Below are 24873 nucleotides of genomic sequence, written 5' to 3'. Positions count from 1 at the left end.
ATTTCCCAGAGGCCCTAGAGCTGTCTCAAAGAGGACTGTCCCTGCTGTTTCGTGCATTGGCTACAGCATTGGACTACCTTTCTGGCAGATTGCTTCAGGATCAGCATTTATTTGACTGGATATAGTCTCAGTTGCCTGGAAAAAAAAAAAAAAGTCTGGGAGCCTCATAAGCATATTTCACGTTCATCCAAAATGAAGCATTCTTCATTTACTGAGGCTAAGCCTTGGATGCTAAGGCATTGTGTGTCCCGGGCCACAGTGGGTGATGTTACTAATAGAAGGAAGCTGGGTTTGCAGGGGTTTGGGGCTGTGCGAGAGTAAACACTAACACTTGAGTTCCAGCCAGCTGGCAAGGATGAAAGTCTTTGAAGAATGTAATACAAGATGGGAAAAGGAGAACGTAAAGCTTTTTGTCCTGAATGAGAGTAGGAAACTGGCCAGTAGGACCAGCGTGGGCGATAAGATATGCTTCTCTCTCTGGACAAACCTCTGAAAAGGGACATTCCATCTCCACTGGTCCACTCCCAGGGGCACTGCCGTGCAGAGATTAAGCCCACGAAACTGGAAGAAACCCTTTGGAGTGGTGGGTATTCAGCTTACTGTGCATGTGGCACCGTCTGTTGGTGGTAAGGTTGGGCCCCCAACTGGTTCGCACATGTAAATGCAGCCTTTTGCAGACAGAAGAGTAAAGACAGGTAGCTTTCCTACCTCTGAGCCGCCTTTGGGGAGGAGCATCAAGGAAATGTTGACAGTTATCTGAAACATTTTAAGTTCCCTCATTGAATTCCTGTCCTGCCCCTGAGGAATCATATGACCAAGAAACCACAGGCACCCACCCCAAATTTCCCCAGGAGGTGGAGTGATGCCAGAAGGGAAGAGAGGGAATGGCCCCTCTGCCTTCCCAGGGCCACCAGAATGAGGAACTGGTTGTATAACGTATCAGAAGCCATACTTTCTTCTGTTTTCTCATTTCCAATGTTCCTGCTGTATGGATGAATAAAATGACATGTTGCAAATTTATTTGAAAATCCTGGAAGAAAGGTACTTTGCAAATACAGCATTCTTTTTAACCAATAAACGTACTATTTTTATAAGCACTGTTTTTGCCAAGAGTTGTGAAATCACTTGTGTACATAGGGAAGAGAAGACTACGTGCTCTCCTAAAGTCATTCAGCACAGAATCAGCACTGAAAATCTGATCTCTTGTTCTGCCTGACTATTTTAAGGACTGTCCTGGTTGAAGCATAACAAGTAGATTCACATGGCATTGGAGCTGGAAAGGCCTTTTAAAGACATCCGGTCCTACTTTCTACTGATACGCAACTCATCCCTATCAGCATCCCTAAGAGCCCTTCTGTCTCAGGCTAATAATTCTCTGTTCTAGGGACTACTTAGATTGTTGTATTAAGTCAAAATCTGCCTCCTTGTCAAGGCTCTGGACTGCTTGCCTTACCCCCACTTTAGGATAGAACAGACAGTTTAGAACCTGAGTAGTCCTCCTGGGCCTTCTCCACAATCATGGCTAAAAAGGAACACAAACCCAACTCAACAGGAGATAGTAAGTGTTGATTAAGAATCGCTAAACTTCAAGGCTATGGTTTTTCCAGTGGTCATGTATGGATGTGAGAGTTGGACTGTGAAGAAAGCTGAGCGCCAAAAAATTGATGTTTTTGATCTGTGGTGTTGGAGAAGACTTGAGAGTCCCCGGGACTGCAAGGAGATCCAACCAGTCCATCCTAAAGGAGATCAGTCCTGGGTGTTCATTGGAAGGACTGATGCTGAAGCTGAAACTCCAATACTTTGGCCACCTCATGCGAAGAGTTGACTCATTGGAAAAGACCCTGATGCTGGGAGAGATTGGGGGCAGGAGGAGAAGGGGACGACAGAGGATGAGAAGGCTGGATGGCATCACCGACTTGACGGGCATGAGTTTGAGTAAACTCCGGGAGTTGGTGATGGACAGGGAGGCCTGGCGTGCTGCAGTCCATGGGGTCGCACAGAGTTGGACACAACTGAGCGACTGAACTGAACTGAACTGAACTGAAGCTTCCAAAGAGGTAGGAAATGCTAAGGGCTCACAGCACTATTTGGCAGATAAGAAAAATTGCCTGCTCCCAGGGGAACACCCCTGGGCAAGAAGATGGTGATCTCGATAAATTAGACAGAGGCACTCCTTTGTCCTGGGGCACAAAGCCTGGCCAACAGAAGGCGGACTGGTTTTATACCTCCCTGGTTCTTCAGCCAGGTGTTCTTGTACAGGGTGGCTCTGTACTGCCATAGTTCTTGACCCAGTTTTAACTACTTACCCTGATGCAGTTTGGAAGAGGGTCCTCCAACAGGCTTCCTGGTTCCTTTTTTACCTTCCACTGGGTTCAGAAAGGTTTCTCCTTCCTCAAGCCATTGTCCAATTAGTGTGTCTACTCCATTTCCCCCACAGTCCAAGGCCATTTCTGACTATTACCTTTACCTCACCAGTCCTGCTGAATTTAAGCTCCCCAGTTCCTGGCAGCATGGGCACAATGCTCCTTTCAGTAAAGGTCTGTGGGTCCTGGTGTTGCCTCATGTGGACTCCAACAGACACTGGACTGCCAGTTGGAATACTTTCCTGCCCTTTTAATCATAAAAACAATGTCCAGGAGGGCACCCTTGGCCTTAAAGTGTGGATGGAGTGTGACCTGCCCTATCAGTAAACAAAGGATGTGGCCATCAAAGCTGTAGCCACTGTAGCCACCCCCAACTGCACCCTGAGGGGATTCAAGGTGGAGAAAAGCAGGCTGTTGGCCCCAGATAGTTGAGGTGCATATCAAAGGAATGCTTTCAGTGAGCCCAGACTCTTGTACCTTCCCGAAGAAAAACACTAAACTCATTAACACTAAACTCATTACTTCTGGTTACTGGTCTTTAATTAACAGTAAAGTTTTTGATATTCCAACTACCTGCTTTTTGTAAAAACTCCTTTATAGTCTGACTGCTCCCTTGCCTCTTTGGAGCAGTCCCACAGAGCTATCTGAGAGGCTGCCTCCCTGGTTGGAATCCTTAGAAGTTTGCCAAATAAAACACAATTCTCAAGTTTTGGGTTGTGCTTCTTTTTTTTCCCAGTCAACAGGTTTGGTGAAGCTGTTGGGTAATTTATCCTCACACTATCCTGTTTGCTTTTTCCCAGATTGCTCTGGGTCTCCAGCCTTTCTCTACTCTTTTCCCTCCCTTAACCCTGGCCACGGGGGTGTCCTTAGCATGGATATTGTTTCAAGCCAGTGCTCAGCAGTCAGGAACCCTATTTTGGACGCTGACTTCTGGACGGTACCCTGTGTACCTTGTACCCTTGAAAATAAAATGTATCTGATGAAAGTAGCTCTCCTCCAGACTTTGCTGAGTCCGAGGAAAGAAAAGCCAAATAATGCAGGGCGCTTGAATTTCTTAAGGAACAGCCAGAACTTTGTGCCCTCTGCCCTGCAGACCGACCTCGCCTTGGACAGAGGCAGGCACGGGGCGCCACAGTGAGGGAGGCTGTCCGAAGTCCCCGTCGGCCAGTCCAGGTTGCAAAATGTGCCCGGCGGCGGTGAAGGAAGGCATCCTTTAGCCACGTGTGCAATGACAATCACAGGTGCAGCTGGAAGGAGGCGCAGACCCCGGAGCTTCCCGCCGCCGGAAGCTTCCACCACAGGAGCAGGGAAGACGGGGTTATCTTCTTGGTATCGGCATCAGATCCTCCTCGGCTGGGGTCCCACGCCGCCGCCCACAGAGCCCAGGTTCCCCCCCAAGTCGGGACACCGCCCACCGTTCCAGTGTGACGCGGGCGCGGGGACTCGGGAACTGTAGTTCCTGACTCGGTTTGCGGCGCCGGGGCGGGGGCGGTGCGGACTCCAAGTCCCGGCGGGCGGCGCGGCCCGGCCCGGGGCGCTGGGGGCGGGGCCTCCCGGCCCTTTAAACCATTCAGGGTCGCTCCGAGGGCCGCAGCCGGGGACGGCGCCACGCGGGGGCCGAGCAGGACGCGGCGGCGGGGCGCTCCGGGGAGGTGCGTACGGGGCCCCTTCCTCCCTCAGACCTCCAGAGACCACCTGCGAAGGCGCAGGTGCTGGGGGCTGCGGGCGCCCAGGCGGGCGGGCGGGCGGGGGACCGGGCTGGGCTTACCACGTGAACCCGCCCCTTTCCCGCGGCGCCGGCGCTCAGGTAGCTGCCTGCGCCCCGCTGATTCTCCTCCCATCCCCGGACCCCCTCGCAGGCTTTTCTTGGCGTGACCCGCTCCGGATTGTCCTGACTCCAGCCCCTCTCCCAGCCCAGGACCCTCAGGCCAGGGAGGGTGGCTCCCTTTCCAGAGCTTAGGGCCTCGCGGCGTCTGAACATCAGGCTGGAACGCGGAGGACCCCCGGTGAATGCCGGAGGGTCCCCGGTGAATGCCGGAGGGTGTCCACGTTGTGGTGGGGGCTCAGCCCCAAGCGTGGGCGCTCAGAGCCGCAGAGGGAGCCCTGCATCTGGTGTTGACCACCTTTCTCTCCCCAGCTCCGGCTTTGGCCAGTCACTAGACCCTGGACTTTGACCTGTCTCTCTCCACCAGGCCCGGGCAGCTGATGGTTTTGACGAAGTATCTTAAGGTAGCCGGCCCACCCCCTCTTCTCCTGCTACCTCTTGTCCTCCCCCCCCCAATCACCACCACCCTGGCTTCCCTCCCTCATGACCGCCTGGATCCTCCTTCCTGTCAGCCTGTCAGCATTCTCCATCACTGGCCTATGGACTGTGTGAGTAAGGAGGGGGATGGGGGGTAAGCAAAGAGGGAACAAAATGTGAGGAGGGACAGGGTCCAGCCAGGACCCAACAGGAGCCTGATGGCACACAGAAAGCCCTCTTGTCCTGTGGCAGGCTCCAGGGTGGCACCCAGGGTCACTCTGGCTGTCTCCAGAGCCTGGCCTGGTGCCTGGGCCCACAGCCCCTTGGGACAAGCTGGCACCACTGCTGTCCAGCGGGGTAATGCAGACAGACACATTTCTAGCCAGGGCAACTTCCAGAAGTCCTCTAGTTTGGGACCAGGCTGTGGGTTCTAGAGTAGCGTCGGGCCGCAGGGCCACCCCAACTCAAGTCCCCAGAAAGGAGAGTGAGACTGGATGAAGGAAAAGAGTCGGTGGGGGAAGGCTGGGCGCGTCGTGGGGCAGGGTGACAGTTGTTTTCCCGCAGGTATGCCATGGCCGTGATGAACCACCACGTGTGCCCCGTGGAGAACTGGTATGGCGCACTCTGCAGACAGCCTCACTCTAAAGCTCCCTTCATCTCTGTTCCCTCTTGGGCCGGGGCTGCCTCAAGCCAGATGGAGACACTGGGCCTCACTGCTCTTCTCTGACATTGGCAGCGCCTGCCCCCTCCCCAGGCATGGCTTCGTGCCCACCTACCTGCTTCCCACCGTCATTTGCCCCTTTGGCTTCTGTCTCAGGGGTCCTGGGAAGTGGGCTCTTCTGCCCCTGCCAAGGGAAGTCTGGGAGGGTGTCTCTGAGAGACCTGAGGGAACCCCTTCCCCCCAGGCTATGCTCTGTCCTACCTGCCAGGTCTTACAACGAATCCTGCTCTCCTGACCCCACGGAGCATGGGGGCCCCAAGATCTGCTGCACCCTGAATGACATCCCCCTCATCAGGTGAGGCCTAGAAACCTGGGAGGTCACAGAGACCCAAGGCCCAGCTAGACTCCCAGCCAAGTGCCTCAAGCCAAGGCATATCCCTGGGTCCCAGAAATAGTAATTCCATTAAGAGCACACATGACGATACTGCTTACCAATTACTATGAGCCAGGCCCTGCACTGAATCCTTTACATGCCTAAGGTCATTTCACCTTCCCAGCATTGAGGCAGCTATTGTTTTCATGACTTTATAGGCAAGGAAACTGAGACTGCACTATGTCATCCATCCAGATCCCTCAGCTAGTGAGTGGAGGTACCTATATTTAGGTTCCAGCTCTCTGCCCAGCCTAAGCCCTGGCATAAGGGAAATCAGACCCACTGTGGACCTTGACAGTCTCAGGGATCCCAGGGAGCCGTGGGGTCCACTAGGCAATCCTGGGCTCTCCCAACTCCAGCAAACACCCAGCACTCTGCCTTAGGGGGAGGTGTGGTCAGCCTGGGGCCACTTGTTTGTAAGGGACACTGGCATTTATCCATCAGGGTCTGGCCTACGAAGGAACAGGTGCACATAAGGCTAGAGAGAGCAAGTAGGCCAGGAGGGGGGCTTTCCAGTGGTTCTGCCCCTCTCACTCTGTCCCCACCCCCTCCTCTCAGCAAGTGTGGCTTGTACCCCCCTGAGAGCTGCCTCTTCAGCCTCATTGGCAACCTGGGTGCTTTCATGGGTGAGTTGTGCCCTCGGCGCCCCACTACCACCCCACCCAATCCAGCCTACCCTCACCTCCACTCCCCAGGAAGCCCTGACTTTGTGCAGCCCACCGCACCAAGGGCTAAGGCCAGTGGGGCCACTTCACTTCCATTCCATGAAGGCCCAAGGCTGACTCCCACACAACCACCCTGGTATAGTACAACCCCTGCCTGTCCATTCCCTTCCGGCCCTCAGAGCATTTGGGGAAAGCTAGCTGGGCTGGGTCAGGGCCAGAGAAGGCGCCAGAGCCAGCCCCCGCTGTGCTCTCCTCCCCCAGTGGCCCTGATCTGCTTCCTGCGCTATGGGCAGCTCCTGGAGCAGAGCCGTCATTCCTGGGTCAACACCACTACGCTCATCACAGGCTGCACCAATGCTGCGGGTCTGGTGGTGGTGGGCAACTTCCAGGTACGCCCGCCTACAGGCCTTTCAGCTTCCCCTAGAGGAACAGCAAGGTGGGGCGGGGAGGGGTGAGGTGGGGGGTGGGGGATGAAGGGGTGGAGGGGAGGGGCTGATCTGTGCTCGCTCTCTGGGCCCAGGTGGACCACGCTAAGTCTCTGCACTATGTCGGAACCGGTGTGGCCTTCACTGCTGGCCTGCTTTTCGTTTGCCTGCACTGTGCCCTCTCCTACCACGGGGCCAAGGCCCCTCAGGACCTGGCCGTGGCCTACCTGCGGATTGTGCTGGCAACCATCGCCTTTGTCACTCTGATCCTCAGTATCCTTCCAGGATGGGGTGGCCAGGAACTCCTCTTGTAGCTCAGGCCCTCTACCACCCAGGATGCTGGGGGAGCGGGGGGAACAAACACCCCTGCCCAGTCTGGTCTTCTGCCCCTACTCCTGGAAGATGAGACCTGGTCCTCTGCCCCAGCCTATATCCAGGAAGGCAAGAAGAGTGTCACCAGGCTCCCGCACCTCCTCCCTAATATTTCCTTAGCCCCTTCCCAGCTGGGGTCTTCTTCATCCATGAGAGCTCTCAGCTGCAGCATGGGGCAGCCCTGTGTGAGTGGGTGTTCGTCATTGACATCCTCGTCTTCTATGGGACCTTCAGCTACGAGTTTGGGGCGGTCTCCTCAGACACACTGGTGGCCGCGCTGCAGCCCACGCCCAGCCGGGCCTGCAAGTCCTCTGGAAGCAGCAGCACCTCCACCCACCTCAACTGTAGCCCTGAGAGCGTCGCCATGATCTGAGGTCTGGGGAGGGTGGCTGGCCCTGCCTCCGCAGCTCCCCACGTCTCCTCTGCATTTCTTTTGTACCAAAAAAACCCGATTTTGCGAAAAGTATTCTGTTGGGACACAGGCTGCCTCGCTTCTGGAGGAGGGGCCATCCCACACCTGTGCCATAGAGGAGTGGGCCTCTTGGCAGGCTGCCCAAGCCACACACAGGCCGCTCCCCACACCGCAGTGTTGTCTTTATGTTTTAAAGGTCACGTGTCATTCACCCAGCCAGCCCTTCAGGTGCCTTCTACTCCCTCCCTCAGTGCCAAGGCTGGACCACTGGGATTTCCTGCTGCAGGAATTGGGGACTGGGAACAGCAAGAGGGCTACCAGTCTCAGGGATGGGGGTGAGCACTCCTTAGTCTATGGAAAGGCCTCCTGTGGGCCCACTGAGCTGCACTGGGATTCTTCACTCTGCCCCTTTCTTTAGGGCAAATAACACAGCAGAACCACGTGGGTATTTTAGTACTTTTTTTTTATATATATATATATCTATTAAAAGAATTCTAATTTGCATGTTTGTAGTCTGTCCTGAAGAGGGCCTTATGCAGAACAGCTTCGCCTGGACAAAGGATGGGAGAAAGCCCCTGCCCACAGGGAGGGTCCTGAGTGCCCATCGAGAGCAAAGCTGCCAAGAACAAAGGATGCCAAGTGCTATCCAAGTACCTCTGAAGGGCTTGAAGCCCTTTCTGGGCCTCTAAACAGTCTGAAGAGCTGATCTGATTATTTCACACTTCCTACCCTGCTCAGGGGCTCCCCTGGTGGCTCAGATGGTAAAGAATCTGCCTGCATTGCAGGAGACCCCAGTTGGATCCCCAGGCTGGAAAGATCCCCTGGAGAAGGGAATGGCTAACCCACTCCAGTATTCTTGCCTAGAGAATTCATGGACAGAGGAGCCTGGTGGGCTATAGTCCATGGTGTCGCAGAGTCAGATACACTGAGCAACTAACACTTTCACTTTTTTTCACCCTGCTCAGTTGTCTGGCTTGAAGACTGATTCCATACTAAGGGATATGACGAAGGACAGGGTAAAGAGAATAACTTGAAAATGTTAAAAGCAATCTGCAATGAAGCTAAAGAAAGCCCTGGGGACTCTTAACACTGACTAAAGATTGCAGTTGGGAGGAAGAAATGTGGGGTAGTTTTTGGTTACCATTTTTAAGTCACTACTAGATGCCCTGCCTGACACATGTTTTCCAACCACAGACATGTAGGCCCAGGCTGTGGCTGGTCTGGTAGCCAGGTTCTTGACCTAGGCCCTATTACCCTCAGCCCAGCAGGCTTGGCAGGGAAGGATACCCAGCCTGGGACCTTCTACGGTTCAGGACCCCATTCAGTAGAGACCCAATGGAGGGTACATAGCCCCTGCCCATGCCTGAGAGCAATGCAGCAGCAGGATGAGTGAAGAAACCTTTAATGAGAATTCAAGATGCAAGAGGAACATGTTGCGGAGGACCAGTGTCCAGCCCTAGCCACCTCATGTGTACATGGCTCCGTGGAGGTTCTCGAGGCGGTGCTTCTGCTGCTGCTTGCGAGCCTGAAGCAAAGAGTGCACACTGGTTGGGGGCCATCCCCAAAGGCCTGTGGGTGAAGGGATAGGGCAGCCATCGTGGGGCTGGCTCACTGTTTTCAGGCCCCTAGCATTTTGGCAGGAACATTGCCAAGGCCCTTGCCCCTCACCACAGTCACTGGGAAGGTGGCCAGAGTTATGGACTGTGAGCATACTCAGGCCTCCTAAGGTGGGGAATGAGAGCATCAGGAACAGGGACTCAGGGAGCCCTGTGACCACCCCCTCCACTTGCCCAGCCCCCTACCTTATCTCGCTTGTGCTCCTCATAAGTGTCATCATCAGTGGGCAGCTCATGGCGGCACAGAGGGCAGGAATTGGTCTGGGAAAAGCAGTGCAGTGTACCAGCCCGTCTGGTTTTCATAAGCGCAAAACAACCATCCCCAGCTCCAGTTCCCTACCCTTACCCCTCTCCCATCTCTGATCCCACACCCCACCCCAAAGGTTCATCAACAGAAAGAGGCTTGAGGACTAGGCCCAAGGCAGGGTGAGGGCTGGGAGAAAGGAAACAGTACCTTGCTCAGCCAGGGCAGAATGCAGTTGGAATGGAAGAGATGATGGCAAGGCATCTCAATGGCGGTCTCCTCCTCCTCAAATTCCAAAAGACACACGGGGCACTTGAGCTCTTGAGGAGGGAGTGCTAATCAGGAGAGCTGCCACAGGCCCTACCTCCCAGCTCCCACTCCTGAAGGACACACTTGCCCCAGCCTGACCTGGAAAACTGAAGGGCCAGACTGTAATCTGGCTTCCAGAGTTGGTCAGTCTGGCAGACCTGTCCCAAAGAATTAATGGAAAGACTTAGTGTTCTCACCAGCCTGAGAGCCCCTGATGACTGTCCTGGGAAGGTTCTCAACTGCAGTCTTGGCAGCGGGTGGAGGCAGGTGGTGGTCCCAATCTACTACCAACCCCAAGTCTTCAAAGTCCATCCTATTGAAAAGGGACCTGGGAAGAAGGATGCAAGGTCAGAACCAAAGAATCTCTGCCTCCACAATCCACTAAACATTAACAGACAAATACTCTGCCCGACTAGTCATACTAATAGCTACCCCTCAGTAGAGCTCACTAGACAAAAAGCTCCGTGTGAAATGGCTTACAGCAGCTATCAGACAACCCCAGGCCATCAGACACCCCAAGCATGCAGGCTATTTATTCCAGTTTTACACAAGAGACAACTTAGAGAAATTACTCGGGCCACTCAGGAATGACCCGATAAAGCCAGATTCCAAGTGGCAGTGTGGCTTCCGTGCTTGAAGTGCCTAACGGATATACCTACTCCAGTCCGGACACCCCCTCTTCCACACTCCAGATCGCTTTTTCCAGAATTCCCTTGCCCTGATCCGTCCACGGACGACCCAAATTATCGACTTCCTCCTGAGTCTCACTGCGGAATTAACTCTGCATATTATTTATCCGTTTTACCCAGAAACTGCTGCCCCAGATAATCCGTGTTCTCCAGCCAGCCTCAGCCCAGACACCTGCTGTGTGGGCCCTACCTTCCAGCCCCGCACACCCACCTTGCAAGCTCCAGCAGCATGTTTGTTCGGGGATCCCGTTCGCGATCCAACGGCTCGCAGTCGTGTTCATCGAAATAGGACGCCATGGCAGCCGGTCTGTCTGACACAGTCCTCAGACCCGGCCGGACCTCAGTCTTGTGGCGCTGGCCAATAAGCTAGCGCGTTGAGGGAGGGCGGCCAATCAGAGCCCCCGAAAGGCGGGCACAGTGGCTCTTTCACCACATAGGAAGAGGAAGTATTCATTTTGTCACCTCTCATTGGCTCGAATAAGTCAGGTGACCAAGGGCTAAAGCCAATGGCAGGGACCGAGGTGGGTCAGGAAACGGTCCTCAAAAAAAAAGAAAGAAAGAAAGAAAGAAAACGGTCCTCTTGGAGCCCCTGTGTAGGGTAGGTTTCTGGGAGACGCGAGCGGATCGCATAATCTTCAGAAGCCAAATGTTTGGGCTATAGGGGTCCTCTATCTGCTCTGCGGCTCAGAGGGTCTCGGCAGGTCAGATCTTACAGGCCTCTCAGAGAGAGGGAGGCGCTGACTCAGGTGTCAGGGTTCTGCGAGCCTAGAGAAACCTGGAGTAGGGGCTTCCCGCGGCTCTGCCGCATCCTCGCCGGGCACTTCAGCACCCGCTGCGCTCTGGTCGGCTCAGGACTAGACGCTTGACGCCACTTTGACTCCCGCAAAACAAACAAAACTTTCCTGTTCAGTTCTGCTGTTAGGCACAATAATAAAAGGTGGGGTAAACTTACCCGCCCGAGTAGAGAGGCCTTACCAGCTCAGGGAACTATCTATCTGTTTGATCTTTTAGCCCATTGCTCAGCTTCTGTAAAATTAGTGGCTTGAATTTAATAAGTAGTTTGCATCCCTGGCACCCATGAGCCTCTTGGAGGAGGAAAGGAGAGGTTGCAGCTTTAGGGGAAAAAACAACAACAAAACTCCACATCTGATGTTTAGTCTCAATTGAGGGGGAGGGGTGTGTGTGTGTGTGTGTGTGTGTGTGGAAAAAAACAACAACAAAACGCCACATCTGATGTTTAGTCTCAATTGAGGGGGAGGGGTGTGTGTGTGTGTGTGTGTGTGTGTGCGCTAAATGATATGACTGCTAGCTAGCATTCGCCTGTGTACTAAATGATTTGGCTCTGTGTGTGTGTGTGTACTAAATGATTCGGCTAGCTAGCATTCGCCTGTGGAAAGGAGAGGTTGCAGCTTTAGGGGGAAAAACAACAAAACTCCACATCTGATGTTTAGTCTCAATTGAGGGGGAGGGGTGTGTGTGTGTGTGTGTGTGTGTGTGTGTGTGTGTGTGTGTGCGCTAAATGATATGACTGCTAGCTAGCATTCGCCTGTGTACTAAATGATTTGGCTCTGTGTGTGTGTGTGTGTGTGTGTGTGTACTAAATGATTTGGCTGCTATCATTTATTTGGCAACTAGAACTATTACATTTATATTGTACACAGGGTATAAATATAAATACTCCTCACAATTATCCAGGAGCTAGTATCATTATAGTCAAAGCTATGGTTTTCCCAGTAGTCATGTATGGCTATGAGAGCTGGACCATAAAGAAGGTTGAGTGCCAAAGAACTGATGCCTTTGAATTGTGGTGCTGGAGAAGACTCTTGAGAGTCCCTTGGACTGCAAGGAGATCAAACCTCAAACTGGCCAGTTCTAAAGGAAATCAACACTGAATATTCATTGGAAGGACTGTTACTGAAGCACCAATACTTTGGCCTCCTGATTCAAAGAGCTGACTCATTGGAAAAGACTGATGCTGGGAAAGATTGAAGGCAGGAGGAGGAGAATAGGGTGGCAGAGGACGAGATGGTTACACAGCATCACCGACTCAGTGAACATGTATTTGGGCAAACACTGGGAGATAGTGGAGGACTGCGGGGCCTGGCATGCTGTAGTCCATGGGGTCGCAAAGAGTTGGATACTACTTACTGACTGAACAATAAGAAGTATCATTATTGCTTTTACATATGTAAAACCCCAAGTCCAATTCCACAGGACCTCTAAGCAGTGTTGCAGTCCTAAGTGCAGTACTCGGTGCTTCCCTCCATCTTTCCCAGGAAAGGCTGATGGTGGTGAGCCTAGCGGAAGTAACGTGCCCTGTGAGGGTACAGCTCCACACAACTGGAGGGTTTGTTCTTGTTTCTTTGTCAGTAGCCCTCACTCCCCCTAACAAGGAACTGCTTCTGTTACACACTTGACCCTGAATTCCTCTTCCTACCTACACTTGAGTTTGAGATGCTGCCCTGCTTCCCAGGTTTTCGTAGGACCTTTCCTTCTTACTTGGCCTTTACCCAATGCTCTTTCCTGGTGTCCTGAAGGCACTGCCTCCCTGGCCCTGTGCAGTCCTAGAGCTTTGAAAAGCCTGAATTCTTTCCCGTAGGGCAAACTCCAGGCCATCCTTTGTGACTCTGCACCTTACAGCATCACAGAGGAAAAAGCCCTTCCCTTTTCCTGCCACCTGCTACATCTGTATGGGCTTCCGAGTGGTAAAGAATCCACCTGCCAATGTAGGAGATGCAGGGGACTTTGGTTCAATCCCTGGGTTGGGAAAAGATCCCCTGGTGTAGGAAATGGCAACCCACTCCAATATTCTTTCAGGGAAAAATCCCATGGACCAAAAAGCCTGGCTAGAGTCTATGAGGTAGCAAAGAGTCAGACACAACTGCACAACTGAAAATATATGCATGCTGCATCTGTAATCTGGTGTAGAATCTGAGGAAGAACTTGGGGGCAGAAACTAGAGAGGAGGTACTCAAGGAGGAAGAGCCTCTCTGAAGGTGAGAGCCTTGTGAGATAAAGATCACAGGAGTGCCTTCCTCTTTGTCACCCTCTGGGTCTTCTGAACAACCCCAAACTCAGAAGAATAACAGATTTCATCCTCAGGGAGACAGAGGGCACCAGTTGAAGGTTCTGGTTTGGGGGCTGTTGTGTCTTTATACCTGCACCCAGAGGGATCTGTCTGTAAGACTGGACCATGGGGAGGAGAGAAGAAGATGCCACCTCCCAGGGCTGGAGTCCTTTGGGACTTTCTCTTTTCTAAGCAGCCACGGGGGTGGAGGCAGAGCAGGATGAACCAATCTGTGGATCTTCAAACACACACATTAAGTCGCTTCAGTCATGTCCGACTCTGTGACCCCATGGACTGTAGCCCGCCAGGCTCCTCTGTCCATGAGATTCTCCAGGCAAGAATACTGGCGTGGGTTGCTGTGCCCTCCTCCAGGGACTCTTCCCAACCCTGGGATCAAACCCGCATCTCTTTTGTCTCCTGCATTGGCAGGCGGGCTCTTTACCGCACCACCTGGGAAGCCCTCAAACACACACACATACACCAGTTTTTACCCAAACAGTGGTTTTTACTAAGTTCCAGGTGGGGCTGGCTTGGCATGGCCAGTGCAGCAGGTTGCCCTCAAGGGCCAGTCTGTGGTATGGCAGGAAGTACCCAAGGTGCACACATTGAGGCTGCCCTCCACGCTCACTGGGGTGGTTCAGAGGGGCGCAAACTCCAGGGTTCTCTGAAGACCAGAACCGGCCAGGGTGGCTCTTTGGCCTCTTTTCCAGGCCCTGCTGGGTCATTCCCCAGGCCCCAAGGCAGGGCCTGCATCCTGGACCTGTGGGGCGCTGCTGCCCTTGCTGTTCTGTGGGAGAAGGATGGCCAGCAACACAATCAGGAGGATGAGCAGGGCACTGCCCACTGCCAGCCCCACGTAGATCCGGCACCGGGCATTCTCCCAGCGCTTCTTCTGGGCCAGATTCTTGGTTGTCTTGCTGAAGGCTGAGCTCTGCAGACACCCCCCAGACACAGGGTGGGAGTTAGGGGTTTCCCCAGAGCCCCAGACCAGCTCCTACCAACCCCATCCCCACAAGGGGTCTACCTGTCTCCTTGCTCAGCCTCCCCAACCTGTCAGCTCCCGTTCTCCACAAAGCCTGTCTTGGGGCCCTCCCAGCCTGACTCCTCCTGGTCTAGACACTGGTGTAGCCCTCGATTCACAGCCCTGCAGGTTCACTCCCAGTTAACAACACCAGTCTTCAACCTTTTAGGACGATCCACAGCTTCAAACCAAGGCCTTCATCCTTCACGAGGCTTCCCCCCCCATTGCCAGCTGGGCTCGGGGCCCTCAAGAAACCCACACTGGCCTTTGGGTAAGCGTCAGGCCCCACCCATGGCCAGGAGAGCCCTGGGCACCATCTGAGTGCTCCCTCTGAGGGTCCCTCGCCCTCACCCTCCCTGCTTCCCCAGGCCTCACACCATGTCCAGGAGTTGGTCTGAACGCTGCTGCAGCTCCACCAGCTTCCCGTCACGCTCCAGGACCTTGTCGAAGTTGTTGCGCATGATTTCTGTCACCTCATCCGCCTGCTGCTGGCATCGCTCCAACTCTTTCCCTGCCTGGGCACCAAGCCCAAGGTCAGGGCTACGTGATGCCCCCACATGGCCCTCATCTGGCCATGAGACCCAGAGGCCTCCTTGTCCCCGGTGTGTGTGTGTGTGTGTGTGTGTGTGTGTGTGTGTGTGTGTGTGTGTGTGTGTGTGTGTGTGTGTGTGTGTGTGTGTGTGTGTGTGTGTGTGTGTGTGTGTGTGTGTGTGTGTGTGTGCAGTGTATGAGTAAGGGGAACAGCATTATAATGGCATTATTCACATAAGGGTCTGATATGGGCTGAATGAATGGCTGATCTCTCGGGGCGTATGGCTCGTCTTTGGCTCCCCCCTCCCATGCCCATCAAGGCAGGTCCCAGGTCAGCCTTGACTTCCAGCATCTCACCTTCATCTAAGGTGCCCCAGGATGAGACCTTCCTAGGACCTGCCCACTCTCCCCTGAAGCAGACACTCGGCTCACATGTTCGAAGTGAAGGGAAAGTCACTCAGTCATGTCTGACTCTTTGTGACCCCATGGACTACAGGCCGCCAGGCTCCTCTGTCCATGGAATTCTCCAGACAAGAATACTGGAATGGGTTGCCATTCCCTTCTCCGGGGGATCTTGCCCACCCAGGGATCGAACCTGAGTCTCCTGTACTGCAGGCAGATTCTTTACTGTCTGAGCCACCAGGGAAGCCCCACCTGTTCTAGGATGGCCTCAACTCAGGGTGCACCTGCCTTGTGGTTTCCCACTGGCCTAAAGAGGCGCTGAAGAACAAGCAACTGGGCTACTTGGCCACAGCCAGACAAGAAGGAGATCCAGCCCACAGAGCTAGAGAGGTCATTTTGGACCACCACATCTTATATAGCCTCTGCCCAACCCTACAGACACACACTCAGATTAGATCTCCCTTCCTCCCTTCCCCAGCCTCTGACTTGTCAGGCCAGTTCTGCCTCCTGGCCTGACCCTACTGTCACCTCAATGCTCAGAGTTGACTCCCTGTCTGCCTGGGAGCCTTGGCCTTCCTGGCCTCTGGCCTTCAGCTTTTCAGCTAGAGCCGAGGTCTTCTCTAGGATTCAGTTCTTTGATTTCTCAGCCTGGGCAGCAGCCTTATCTGACAAAAGAACCTGGCTCATTTCAGAGGACTGGGAAGGGAGATGCAGGGTCCAAGCTAGGGGAGAGGTCAGGAAGAGGAAGAAAGCATGGGTCACAAGCAAGGAAGAAACTGGGCTTCGGATACATGCACCGGGGAGAGACCCATGGCAGGAGACTGGAGTCCAGAGACATGCTGCCAGGAGGAGATGAATCCCAGCAGATTAACAAACCACAGCAACTCCCTCCTCTCCCAGCCCAGTCCCCCAGAGCCCAACCCTGTTCTCATCTCCTCCCCACAGAACATGGGCAAAGCTCACTTTCCTGCCAGACTATATTGCCCATTGTCTGCAGCAGACATTTCAGCATTTGACTGAATTCCACTTAAAACCAGAAAAAGGAAAGGGATCTGGTGGTCACAGAGGGCCACCTCCTTCTCAGGCAAGAATCCCCATTCAGGATCTTCGCAGCTGCCTTGCACATAACCTCCAAGCATTCCCAGTATATGAGTTCTCTCTCCCCAACTGGACCACAAGCTCCCAGAGGGAGGGCAGGGGCTAGTGTCCTGCCTTTGTCTGCCACCAGCCTGGGGACCCAGGAGGCCAGTGCACAATGCTGACCATCGCAGGGAGTCAGTGAGTGGGCCAATTGCATTATAACTTATCCAAATGTAACTCAGATGCTCAAGTTTGTTACCCCAGTGTATTTCTCTAGCCCAGCAGGAGTTTCGAGGGGGCAGGCATCTGAAACCCAAGTAGGTCAATATTTACTCATGAGCTAGAAAAGCAACCTGTTTCGAAAGGGGGGCCAGCAAACCACAATAGAAGGGTGCATTTGGACTGGGGAAAGCCATAGTTGGGGAACGAGGAAATATCATGAAGCAAGCTGGGAAGTTGTACTCATCTCTATCTCTTCCTGAGTCAACCACCATCACCACTATTATTACGACGATATGAATAATCAGCAAGTCTCCGTTACTTGGGCTTCCCTTGTGGCTCAGCTGGTAAAGAATCCGCCTGCAGTGCAGAAGACCTGGGTTCGATCCCTGGGTTGGGAAGATCCCCTGGAGAAGGGAACGGTTAACCACTCCAGTATTCTGGCCTGAAGAACTCCATGAACTGTATAGTCCATGGGGTTGCAAAGAGTCAGATACAATTGAGCGACTTACACTCCGTTACTTGGAATCTCTCATATTCAAATAGTCCAAGGCATTCCTACATTCAAATAGTCCAAGGCAAAAACCTGGGAAGGATTAAAAAATGAGAACCTTGTGGTTCACTGGTAAAGGATCTGACTGCCAATGCAGCAGACATGAGTTCAATCCCTGGTCAGAGAAGATCCCACATGCCCTGGGGCAACTACTGAGCCTGAGCTCTAGAGCCCCTGAGCCGTAAGTCCTGAAGCCCACGTGCCCTAAAGTCTGTGCTCTGCAACAAGACAAGCCACTGCAATGAGAAGCCCGCGCACCACAACTCAAGAGTAGCCCCCACTCTTGGCAACTAGAGAAAGCCCACACACAGCAATGAAGACCCGGTGCGGCCCAAAGAAAAATAAATGAATAAACAAAAACTTTTTTTTTTTTTTAAATGAGAACCACTGCTAGAGACTGTGGAATGCTGCACGTCATTTTTTTTTCCTACTCTAAATGCTACAGCTGTTGTTATCTTATTCTCCAGCATGGGGTGATGTTGGGTCACATTCTTCTGGAGAGCTGGCTGTGCCTCCCACTGCAAGCTGCAGCCTCCATCCCCCAATGGCAAAGCCAGGCCTATCTGGAGCCTAGATGGGCCCAGGCCTAAAAGAACACATTCACTCCAGGGAACACACAGGCCCGAGGTTCAAGTCTCTGGACCTCCTTGGCCTTTCTCAAGCAGAGGAAAAAGGACACTATATGCACGAGTCTCTGCTGGCAGTGATTAAAATAAAGAACTGCGGGATTTAAAAGGAGATGAGAGACCAGAGGGCAGGATTCCTGCCACACAGAACTCAGCGTAATGCTTGGCACACAGTGGATGTGTGGAAAATATTTTCTGAATGAGTTGGGGTTGTTCTTGAAAAGATGGCTATAGGCTGGGGGAAAGAGATGTATATGATACAATTAGAGGACAGTGATAACTTCACACCATGAGATACAAATAGGGAGTGTTGGAGTTGCCGACAGACAAGTGATTCCTGAGAACCGAGATGGACCGGGTAAGGTGGAGCTTGGATGCTCCTGCCACAGGCAGACAGAAACATACTCCAGACAGAGTTAAGGGTGGAGGGGCAGGGTGGGGCCTGAGAAAGCCCCAAAAAGTCAAGAAGAAGTAGGACTTTTCTGGTGGTTTAGTGGTTAAGATTTGGTGCTTCTACTGCAGGGGACACAGGTTTGATCCCTGGTCTGGGAACTAGGATTTCATATGCAGTGTGAGATGGCCAAAAAAAATAAGGATGCTCTCGCAGAGGGAGAGATGGATGAATCAAGAACTAGCATAGGTTTCTGAGCCTGGAGGAGAACTTCTGTGTTGGTGGTAGACTGGCACGGACGAAAGTGAGATAACTCAGGCCAGAAGCCACTAGAAGGTATGTAGAAGTGCCATCAGCAAGGGTATGTGGAGATGTCTGCAGGCTGGGGGAGGGTGGAAGGCAAGAGAGGAAGGGTGAGTGAGAGAGGAAGGAAGGGTGAGAGGCACTTCCGAGAGTGGGGGCAGGGGTGGGGGGCAGTGTTGCTGGCGGACAGAGGGTGGTAGTTACACAGGAAATCAACAGGCCGTTTTCCTGTGTGCAGAACATGCCTTCTTCATTTCTCAAATCTCCCCTCAGGTTTTTCCGACCAGAAACAGCTAGTTCCTCGGAAAAACAAAGCTTTCAAAAAACCTCCCATTCAAACATTCCTGTCTGCCCTTTTTCCTGGTTAGTGCCTATGAAACCCTAGGCCAGCTGTCACGGTTGTCATCCTTAGAGAGACCCACCCAGGCAGTGACGTGGGGTATCAACTCCTTCCTGGGTCAGTTCACACCTGAGCTCAGAGCTTAAGAGCTGCACCCAGCATTACAGCCACCAGCACCTTCAAATCCTGCCTCTGCTGCTCAACAGCTGAGTGACTAAAGACTGGGGACATGACCTTTCTGACCCTCCACTTCCTCATCTATAAAGTGGTAACAATAACATCTCCCACATTAGCTAAGGCATGTGACGTATTAGAAATAAAATGCCTAGCACAATTCCTGAATGCTCAATAAATAACAGCCATTATTATTGCTATAAGATCCCCTGGAGAATGGCAACCCACTTCAGTATTCTTACCTAAAGAATTCCATGACAGAGGAGCCTGGTGGGATATAGTCCATAGGGTCTCAAGGAGTCAGACACAGCTGAGGAACTAACACTTCATAAATTGCTATAGCTCAATTTTCCCTAGTTTTTTTTTTTTAGCTGTCAGATCCCAGGAACCACACAATACTTGTGGTTAATAAATCCTCTTAGGCGCAACTACTGAAGCCCACACACCTAGAGAAGCCACCGCAATGAGAAGCCCGCATGCTGCAACTAGAGAGTAGCCTGCGTGAAGCAACAAAGACCCACTATGCTCCAAAAAAATTTTTTTAATAAATAACAAGATAAAATAATAAATAAATGAATCTAAATTTTTTTAAAAAATAAAATTCAAATATTTTTACAAAATACACAGCCAAGCAAGCTCTTCCCTATGGCCAACTTGTGCACATAATTGTTTCTAACCTATATATAGAATTTGACATGGGCCTTTGATAACCTACATCTAGTGCATTTCCATCAGGCATTGCAGGCTGTTGAGAAGGTTTTACATCTTGACAGTAATAACAGCTCCCAATCAATGGGCACATACTCTGAGCTAAGCACTGAGCTGCCAGCTGACTGCTCACTTTATCTCATTAAAGCCTCACAACAATACACTGAGAAAAGTACCCTTATCCCAGTTTTATAAGAAACCGAGGTTCAGAGGGGTTAAATCACACATCCAAGGTCACAGAGTCAGTGAATAGAAGATCTAGGAGTTGAACCGACTTAGACTCCAAGGATCACATTCTTAACCCTTGTGTTAAACTGGATGGCGGTAAAGGGAAGTCAAATGCTTTAGCTGACCGGCTAAACACCCATCAGACCTTCTGATGCTGCCTCCTCAACTTGTGTGCAAATGAGGAAGGCCTGTGGCTCAAAAACCCAAATTGTTTGCACAGTGCATAAGGGAGGACCATCTACAAGATGAAAGAATCAAGTCAGTCCCCACTCAGTTTCTACCTTTCCCATCACTATTTTGTTTCTACTCTATTCCCTGTACCCGTCACCATGACTAGCAAGGGAAATGCCCAAGAAACACTTGTTAACTGAATGAATCAGCAAAGAAAAGAAAACGACTTCCCTTGTGGTCCAGTGGTTGAGACATGGATACAGTCCCTGCTCTGGGAGGATTCCTCATGCCTCAGAGCAACCAAGCCCATGCACCACAACTACTGAAGCCCACACACCCTAGAGCACATCTCCGCAACAAGAGAAGCCACCACAATGAGAAGCCTGTGCACCACAACTAGAGAGTAGCCCCTGCTCTCCCCAATTAGAGAAAAGCCTGAGCACAGCAACAAAGACCCAGAGCAGCGAAAAATAAATAAATAAACAATTAAAAAAAAAAAAAAAGAGGAGAAAAGAAGGGACAGGAAGAAGGAACAGGTAGGGAAGGACCAGATGGGAAGAAGAAAGGGGTGGACAAAGGGGCAGGGGCTAGAGAAAATGCAGAAGGGAAGGGGCCAGGAGATGGTTGGGAAAGAGATCAAGTCTCAGGCTCAGATTCACACTATTTGCCTGAGATGAACCTGTGAGAGTCCCAGAGTTTTCCAGTACCCCCCAATAACTGATCCCATCCTCAGCCTTCATTTCAAGAGTTTCCTCTTCTCACTAAGTGCTAAGGGCCAGCTGCAAGCCCATCTTAACCCTGCCTGATTCCTTGCTCTGCATGCTGGGAAATGGGCTCCGGGCTCTGTCCCATTCTCCAGGCCTCCCTAGGTTTCCGGGCCCAGCCTTAGAACTCATTGCTACCTTCCTGCCTGGCTTCCTCTTCCTGCCTCCAGTTCCCTGGAGATGAGGCCATCTCGGCACCTCAACCCCCAGCCAGACCACATCCATCACACCTCTGCTTCTTCTCCATGGCAGGATCTTTTTTTTTTTTTTGGCCACACCATGCAGGATCTTAGTTCCTTGACCAGGGATCGAATCTATGCCCCCTGCATTAGGAGATCAGAGTCGTAACTGCTAGCTAGACCACCAGGGAAGTCCCTGCATGGCAGAATTTTAAAGCACTAAGCCTGCTTCCTGCTGGACACAACTTCCCATGAGTTCCAGGCAAGGGGAGAAGCAACTGACACCACCAGCTTCTGACACCTTTGCCTTGGAAATGACAAGCAGGGACAGAGGCCGGAGTCTACAGCACAGAGTAGGGCATGACTCAACTCAAGAATGTGTCCCTTAGGTAAGGCTTAGAAGGGAGTCAAGCTATGCCCCACCGATAACTTCAGTGGAAATTTTATTGTAAACATCTTCCTTTCACTTTCCCCAGGAGAAGGAGTTTGCCCTCCAACACCCTGCTACAGGGCTGGCCTGGCCTCTACCACCCCATCTGCTCAGGTTTCCAACTCCTGGGCCAGACTTGGCTCCTCACGGCCTCAGGAAGGGCTGCAGAGGTCATCATATTACCCACCACTTCTCAGGAGCAGGTTCTGAGCGCCAGACAGATCTTTGCCACTGTATCTCCTTCAACCTCCTAAGGACCCAGCCAGGCAGGTACTGCTGACCCCACTTCACCATGCGGAAAAAGAGGCTCAGGGAGGCTAAGTGACTTGCCCGGGGTCACAGAGAGGGTAAGTGGCCGCCACCAGGACCTCAGCACGGAGTCTCACTCCGAAAGCCGGTGCGTTTAACTGCTCGGCTCCGGCAAGTCCCGCTCACTCACTGGGCGCGGGGCAGCCAGGATCGGCAGGCGCAGTACTTTCCCTCCCGGGATGCGCGCGGGTAGCGAAGGGTCCGGACGGGTCCAGGCTCCCGGCCGTCCTTCGTCACCTCGCCGGGGAACGGGCGCGGGTCGCGAAGGGAGACCCCGCCCTTGGACTTCGGACTGCCGCCCCGCACCCCGACGCTCGCCCTCTGCCCCCTGCCCCGCTCCGAGCCCTCACCATCGCTGCAGCCGCCTCGCTCGCTCCAGCTCTTCTGCCCAAGTGGCCGCAGTACCAGGGGCCCCGGAGGAAGCGGAGGGCGGGGCGGGGCCTGCCTGGCGGGGGCGGGGGGCGCGCCTCCTCTGAGAGGCGACAGAGACCGGGTCAAACCGAAAGCGGCTGGCGATGGCTCCCGGGATCCGGGCACAGCGCCTCTCTTGGGGCCGGCAGCGCCCGGCTCGGGAGGGTTCCCCGGCCTCGTGAAGTGGGGGCTCCACCTAATCAGCCTCGTACCAGAACTACACCTCACGAGTCCTGTGTATGAAATGGTCACAGTGGAGTGGGCTCGGGAACGCAGGCTCAACGGGTCCTCTCTGGAACTGCATCCAAATCAGGTAGAGTTCACCTGGACAGGCATCATTTGTTCATTCAACAGGCGCTCGAAGTAGCACCATTGTGCCCCGCTGTGCTAGGGTACTGGAGATGCAGTGAAGAGTCCGGCCAGTGTCTCTGCCACCTTGGTGAGTGCAACCCACCCATAACCAAAAACCGACCCCCACCCTTCCTTCTGAAACTGAATAAAGTTTATTCACAATAAATATGAATGCACTGCCTGACACTGGATTGTACATTTGTGTGTGTGATAGTTGCAGTCTGTGTCTGATTCTTTGCGACCCCATGGACTGTAGCTCACCAAGCTCCTTTGTCCATGGGATTCTCCAGGCCAGGACATCAGAGTGGTTGCCATTTCCTTCTCCAGGGGATCTTCCTGACCCATGGATCAAACCCAGGTCTCCTGCATTGCAGGCAGATTCTTTACCATCTGAACCACCAGGGAAGCTCAGATTGTACATTTGAAAAGGGTTGATTGTATGTTTTGTGAATTTCACCTCAATTAAAAAAGCAGACAGACTCCAGTGGGGAAGGTGCTAGCCCTAGCTTTTTCTTTATTTCCCCTTCACCGCATGGGCCATGGCAGCCCTGCCCTGATAGGACCCGCTTCCTCAGTTGGAAGATGAGGGAGGCTGGCGTGTCTGTCTGTCTCTCCAGAGCCTTCCTGAGCTGAATCTGTCCATCTTCAGCCTCTCCTTTCACTGCTCCACAGAAGCCAACACCAACCAGTTCTCTACCCAGCCTCATACCAACCCAATATCTCACATGTGGTCCCTCTTGAGGAAGGAGGTGTTGACTTCCCTCTCCCAGGTTGAGGCCCCTGTGAGCACAGACCCCACCCTCACTCTGGAAGGTCTAGGTCCCACTCACCCCAGTTGCTTAGACTTTGAGTCTAGGAGTGGACCGAGAAGGGAGAAGATGGACATGATGGTGACCAAGACTGCCCCCCAAAGGCCTCTTCGGTGCTTTCCTCCCTTCCTAGTTTTCAGAGCATGCTTCTAGAACTGGATTGGCCAGTACTAGTCCCCAATCCTGTCTCCCAACCCCACCCCTTCCAGACTGCTTCCTCCAAAGAGGGCAGAGATGACAAGAACCCTCCCCCCAAACCAAGATGCACTGGGCACTGGAAAGAGTAACAATGATGGTGGGACCTGGTGGGGAGGAGGGAGGCCCAAAGACAGAGAGGTCCATTGTCCAGGAGGGGAAGGAAAGCCACAGGCCCCGTCCTGTGACACTGACTGTGTCCAACCACGGGACACAGGGGTGAGAGACGCGCACCCCCTCAGGACGGCTAAGACCCAGAGGCTCTGCTAAGCTCCAGAAGGACAGTGGCAGACAAAAGACAAACAGAACTTGCAGAGCCACAGGAAAAGGAAGGGCAATTTAGTTCCTGCACCCTCCCCCACCCCTCCCTTCTAGAGTACAACAGGGCCATGGAAGAGAAATGCCAATGACGGTGGGGTAGGAGGGTGGGGGGAGGGGGGGATTTAGATTTCTAAATGCTCTGCCTAGGAACACTGCATGTCTCAGCTAACATTTCCAGCAGAAAGTAATAGTAATAAAGAAAATGGCAAGGGGCTTCCCTGGTGGCTTGGTGGTAAAGAATCCACCTGCCAATGCTGGAGACACGGGCTCAATCCCTGATCCAGGAAGATCCCATGTGCCACAGAACAACTAAGCTTGTGTGTCACAACGATTGAGCCTGTGCTCTAGAGCCCAGGAGGCACAACTGCGGAAGCCCAAAGGCCCTAGAGCCCATGCTCTGCAACAAAAGAAGCCACTGCAATGAGAAACCCGCACACTGCAACTGTAGCATAACCCTTGCTTGCCACAGCTAGAGAAAAGCCCACTCATCAATGAAGACCCAGCACAGCCAAAAATTAAAAAAAAAAAGAAAAAGAATGAAAGACAATGGCAAGACCCAGAGAGGACACTTAGGAGTCTTATATACCACCCTCAAATGCTGGGAACGCCTTGAATTTTCCATACTCCAACAAGAGTTCCAGAAAAATCCCTGCTCTTGAGATCCGTGATGCAACGAGGGGCGATAAAAAAGAAAAAAAAAAGAGTTTTCGTTTTTCTTTTCCAATCCTCTGTTCTCCACCCCTCCAACAGTTTGGGCCTCTGATGGGAGAGTTCTGCCAGAGAGTGTCCGGGGGAGAAACAAAATAGAAGGGCCAAAGGCACAGTGGTAAGGGAGAAAGGACTTCACACGCACAGGGAT

At 52.8% G+C, this 24873-nt stretch overlaps 3 protein-coding genes across 14 annotated transcripts; 1 reads left to right on the top strand and 2 right to left on the bottom strand.

The window, feature by feature from the left end:
- The first annotated feature begins 17 nt into the window (after nucleotides 1-17).
- On the top strand, nucleotides 18-8077 carry TMEM150A (transmembrane protein 150A). 11 transcript variants are annotated; one of them, XM_065929116.1, is made up of 10 exons: nucleotides 18-2057; nucleotides 3457-4015; nucleotides 4556-4592; nucleotides 4701-4736; nucleotides 5170-5217; nucleotides 5535-5621; nucleotides 6258-6325; nucleotides 6626-6753; nucleotides 6885-7062; nucleotides 7293-8077. In XM_065929116.1, exons 5-10 carry the CDS (start codon nucleotides 5177-5179, stop codon nucleotides 7532-7534), a joined length of 744 nt encoding a protein of 247 aa, XP_065785188.1. In that variant the 5' UTR covers nucleotides 18-2057; nucleotides 3457-4015; nucleotides 4556-4592; nucleotides 4701-4736; nucleotides 5170-5176; the 3' UTR covers nucleotides 7535-8077. The 11 variants fall into 11 exon arrangements, with proteins under 11 accessions (XP_065785188.1, XP_065785184.1, XP_065785182.1 ...); XM_065929112.1 differs by having other exon boundaries at nucleotides 4501-4592; nucleotides 5170-5359; XM_065929110.1 differs by having other exon boundaries at nucleotides 4223-4592; nucleotides 5170-5359.
- Nucleotides 8078-8959: 882 nt separating this feature from the next.
- On the bottom strand, nucleotides 8960-10842 carry RNF181 (ring finger protein 181). 2 transcript variants are annotated; one of them, XM_065929118.1, is made up of 5 exons: nucleotides 10643-10842; nucleotides 9940-10070; nucleotides 9644-9753; nucleotides 9376-9450; nucleotides 8960-9142 (listed from the first exon to the last, which is right to left on the bottom strand). In XM_065929118.1, the coding sequence occupies exons 1-5, from the start codon at nucleotides 10726-10728 to the stop codon at nucleotides 8975-8977; spliced, it is 570 nt and encodes a 189-aa protein (XP_065785190.1). In that variant the 5' UTR covers nucleotides 10729-10842; the 3' UTR covers nucleotides 8960-8974. The 2 variants fall into 2 exon arrangements, with proteins under 2 accessions (XP_065785190.1, XP_065785191.1); XM_065929119.1 differs by having other exon boundaries at nucleotides 8960-9098; nucleotides 10643-10796.
- Nucleotides 10843-13982: 3140 nt separating this feature from the next.
- Nucleotides 13983-22411, bottom strand: VAMP5 (vesicle associated membrane protein 5). Its single transcript, XM_065929105.1, has 3 exons — nucleotides 22278-22411; nucleotides 14897-15034; nucleotides 13983-14429 (listed from the first exon to the last, which is right to left on the bottom strand). The coding sequence occupies exons 1-3, from the start codon at nucleotides 22278-22280 to the stop codon at nucleotides 14220-14222; spliced, it is 351 nt and encodes a 116-aa protein (XP_065785177.1). The 5' UTR covers nucleotides 22281-22411; the 3' UTR covers nucleotides 13983-14219.
- Between the last annotated feature and the right edge of the window lie 2462 nt (nucleotides 22412-24873).

This window comes from Muntiacus reevesi, chromosome 3 (assembly GCF_963930625.1).
Source record: "Muntiacus reevesi chromosome 3, mMunRee1.1, whole genome shotgun sequence".
NCBI classification, from domain to species: domain Eukaryota; kingdom Metazoa; phylum Chordata; class Mammalia; order Artiodactyla; family Cervidae; genus Muntiacus; species Muntiacus reevesi.
This window is presented reverse-complemented; position numbering and strand designations above follow the sequence as displayed.

Bases quoted from the DNA above. Each gene is read 5' to 3' on its own strand.
- TMEM150A (XM_065929112.1), top strand. From the start codon at position 5,220: ATGGCGCACTCTGCAGACAGCCTCACTCTAAAGCTCCCTTCATCTCTG. The intron at 6,754-6,884 runs GTACGCCCGCCT...CTCTGGGCCCAG, and splicing joins TGGTGGTGGGCAACTTCCAG to GTGGACCACGCTAAGTCTCT. The intron at 7,063-7,292 runs GTATCCTTCCAG...GCCCCTTCCCAG, and splicing joins CTTTGTCACTCTGATCCTCA to CTGGGGTCTTCTTCATCCAT.
- RNF181 (XM_065929118.1), bottom strand. From the start codon at position 10,728: ATGGCGTCCTATTTCGATGAACACGACTGCGAGCCGTTGGATCGCGAA. The intron at 9,754-9,939 runs GTGAGAACACTA...TCCCTCCTCAAG, and splicing joins CATCAGGGGCTCTCAGGCTG to AGCTCAAGTGCCCCGTGTGT. The intron at 9,143-9,375 runs GTAGGGGGCTGG...CTTCACCCACAG, and splicing joins AGGAGCACAAGCGAGATAAG to GCCTTTGGGGATGGCCCCCA.
- VAMP5 (XM_065929105.1), bottom strand. The intron at 14,430-14,896 runs GTGTGAGGCCTG...GGGTGTCTGCAG, and splicing joins CAGACCAACTCCTGGACATG to AGCTCAGCCTTCAGCAAGAC.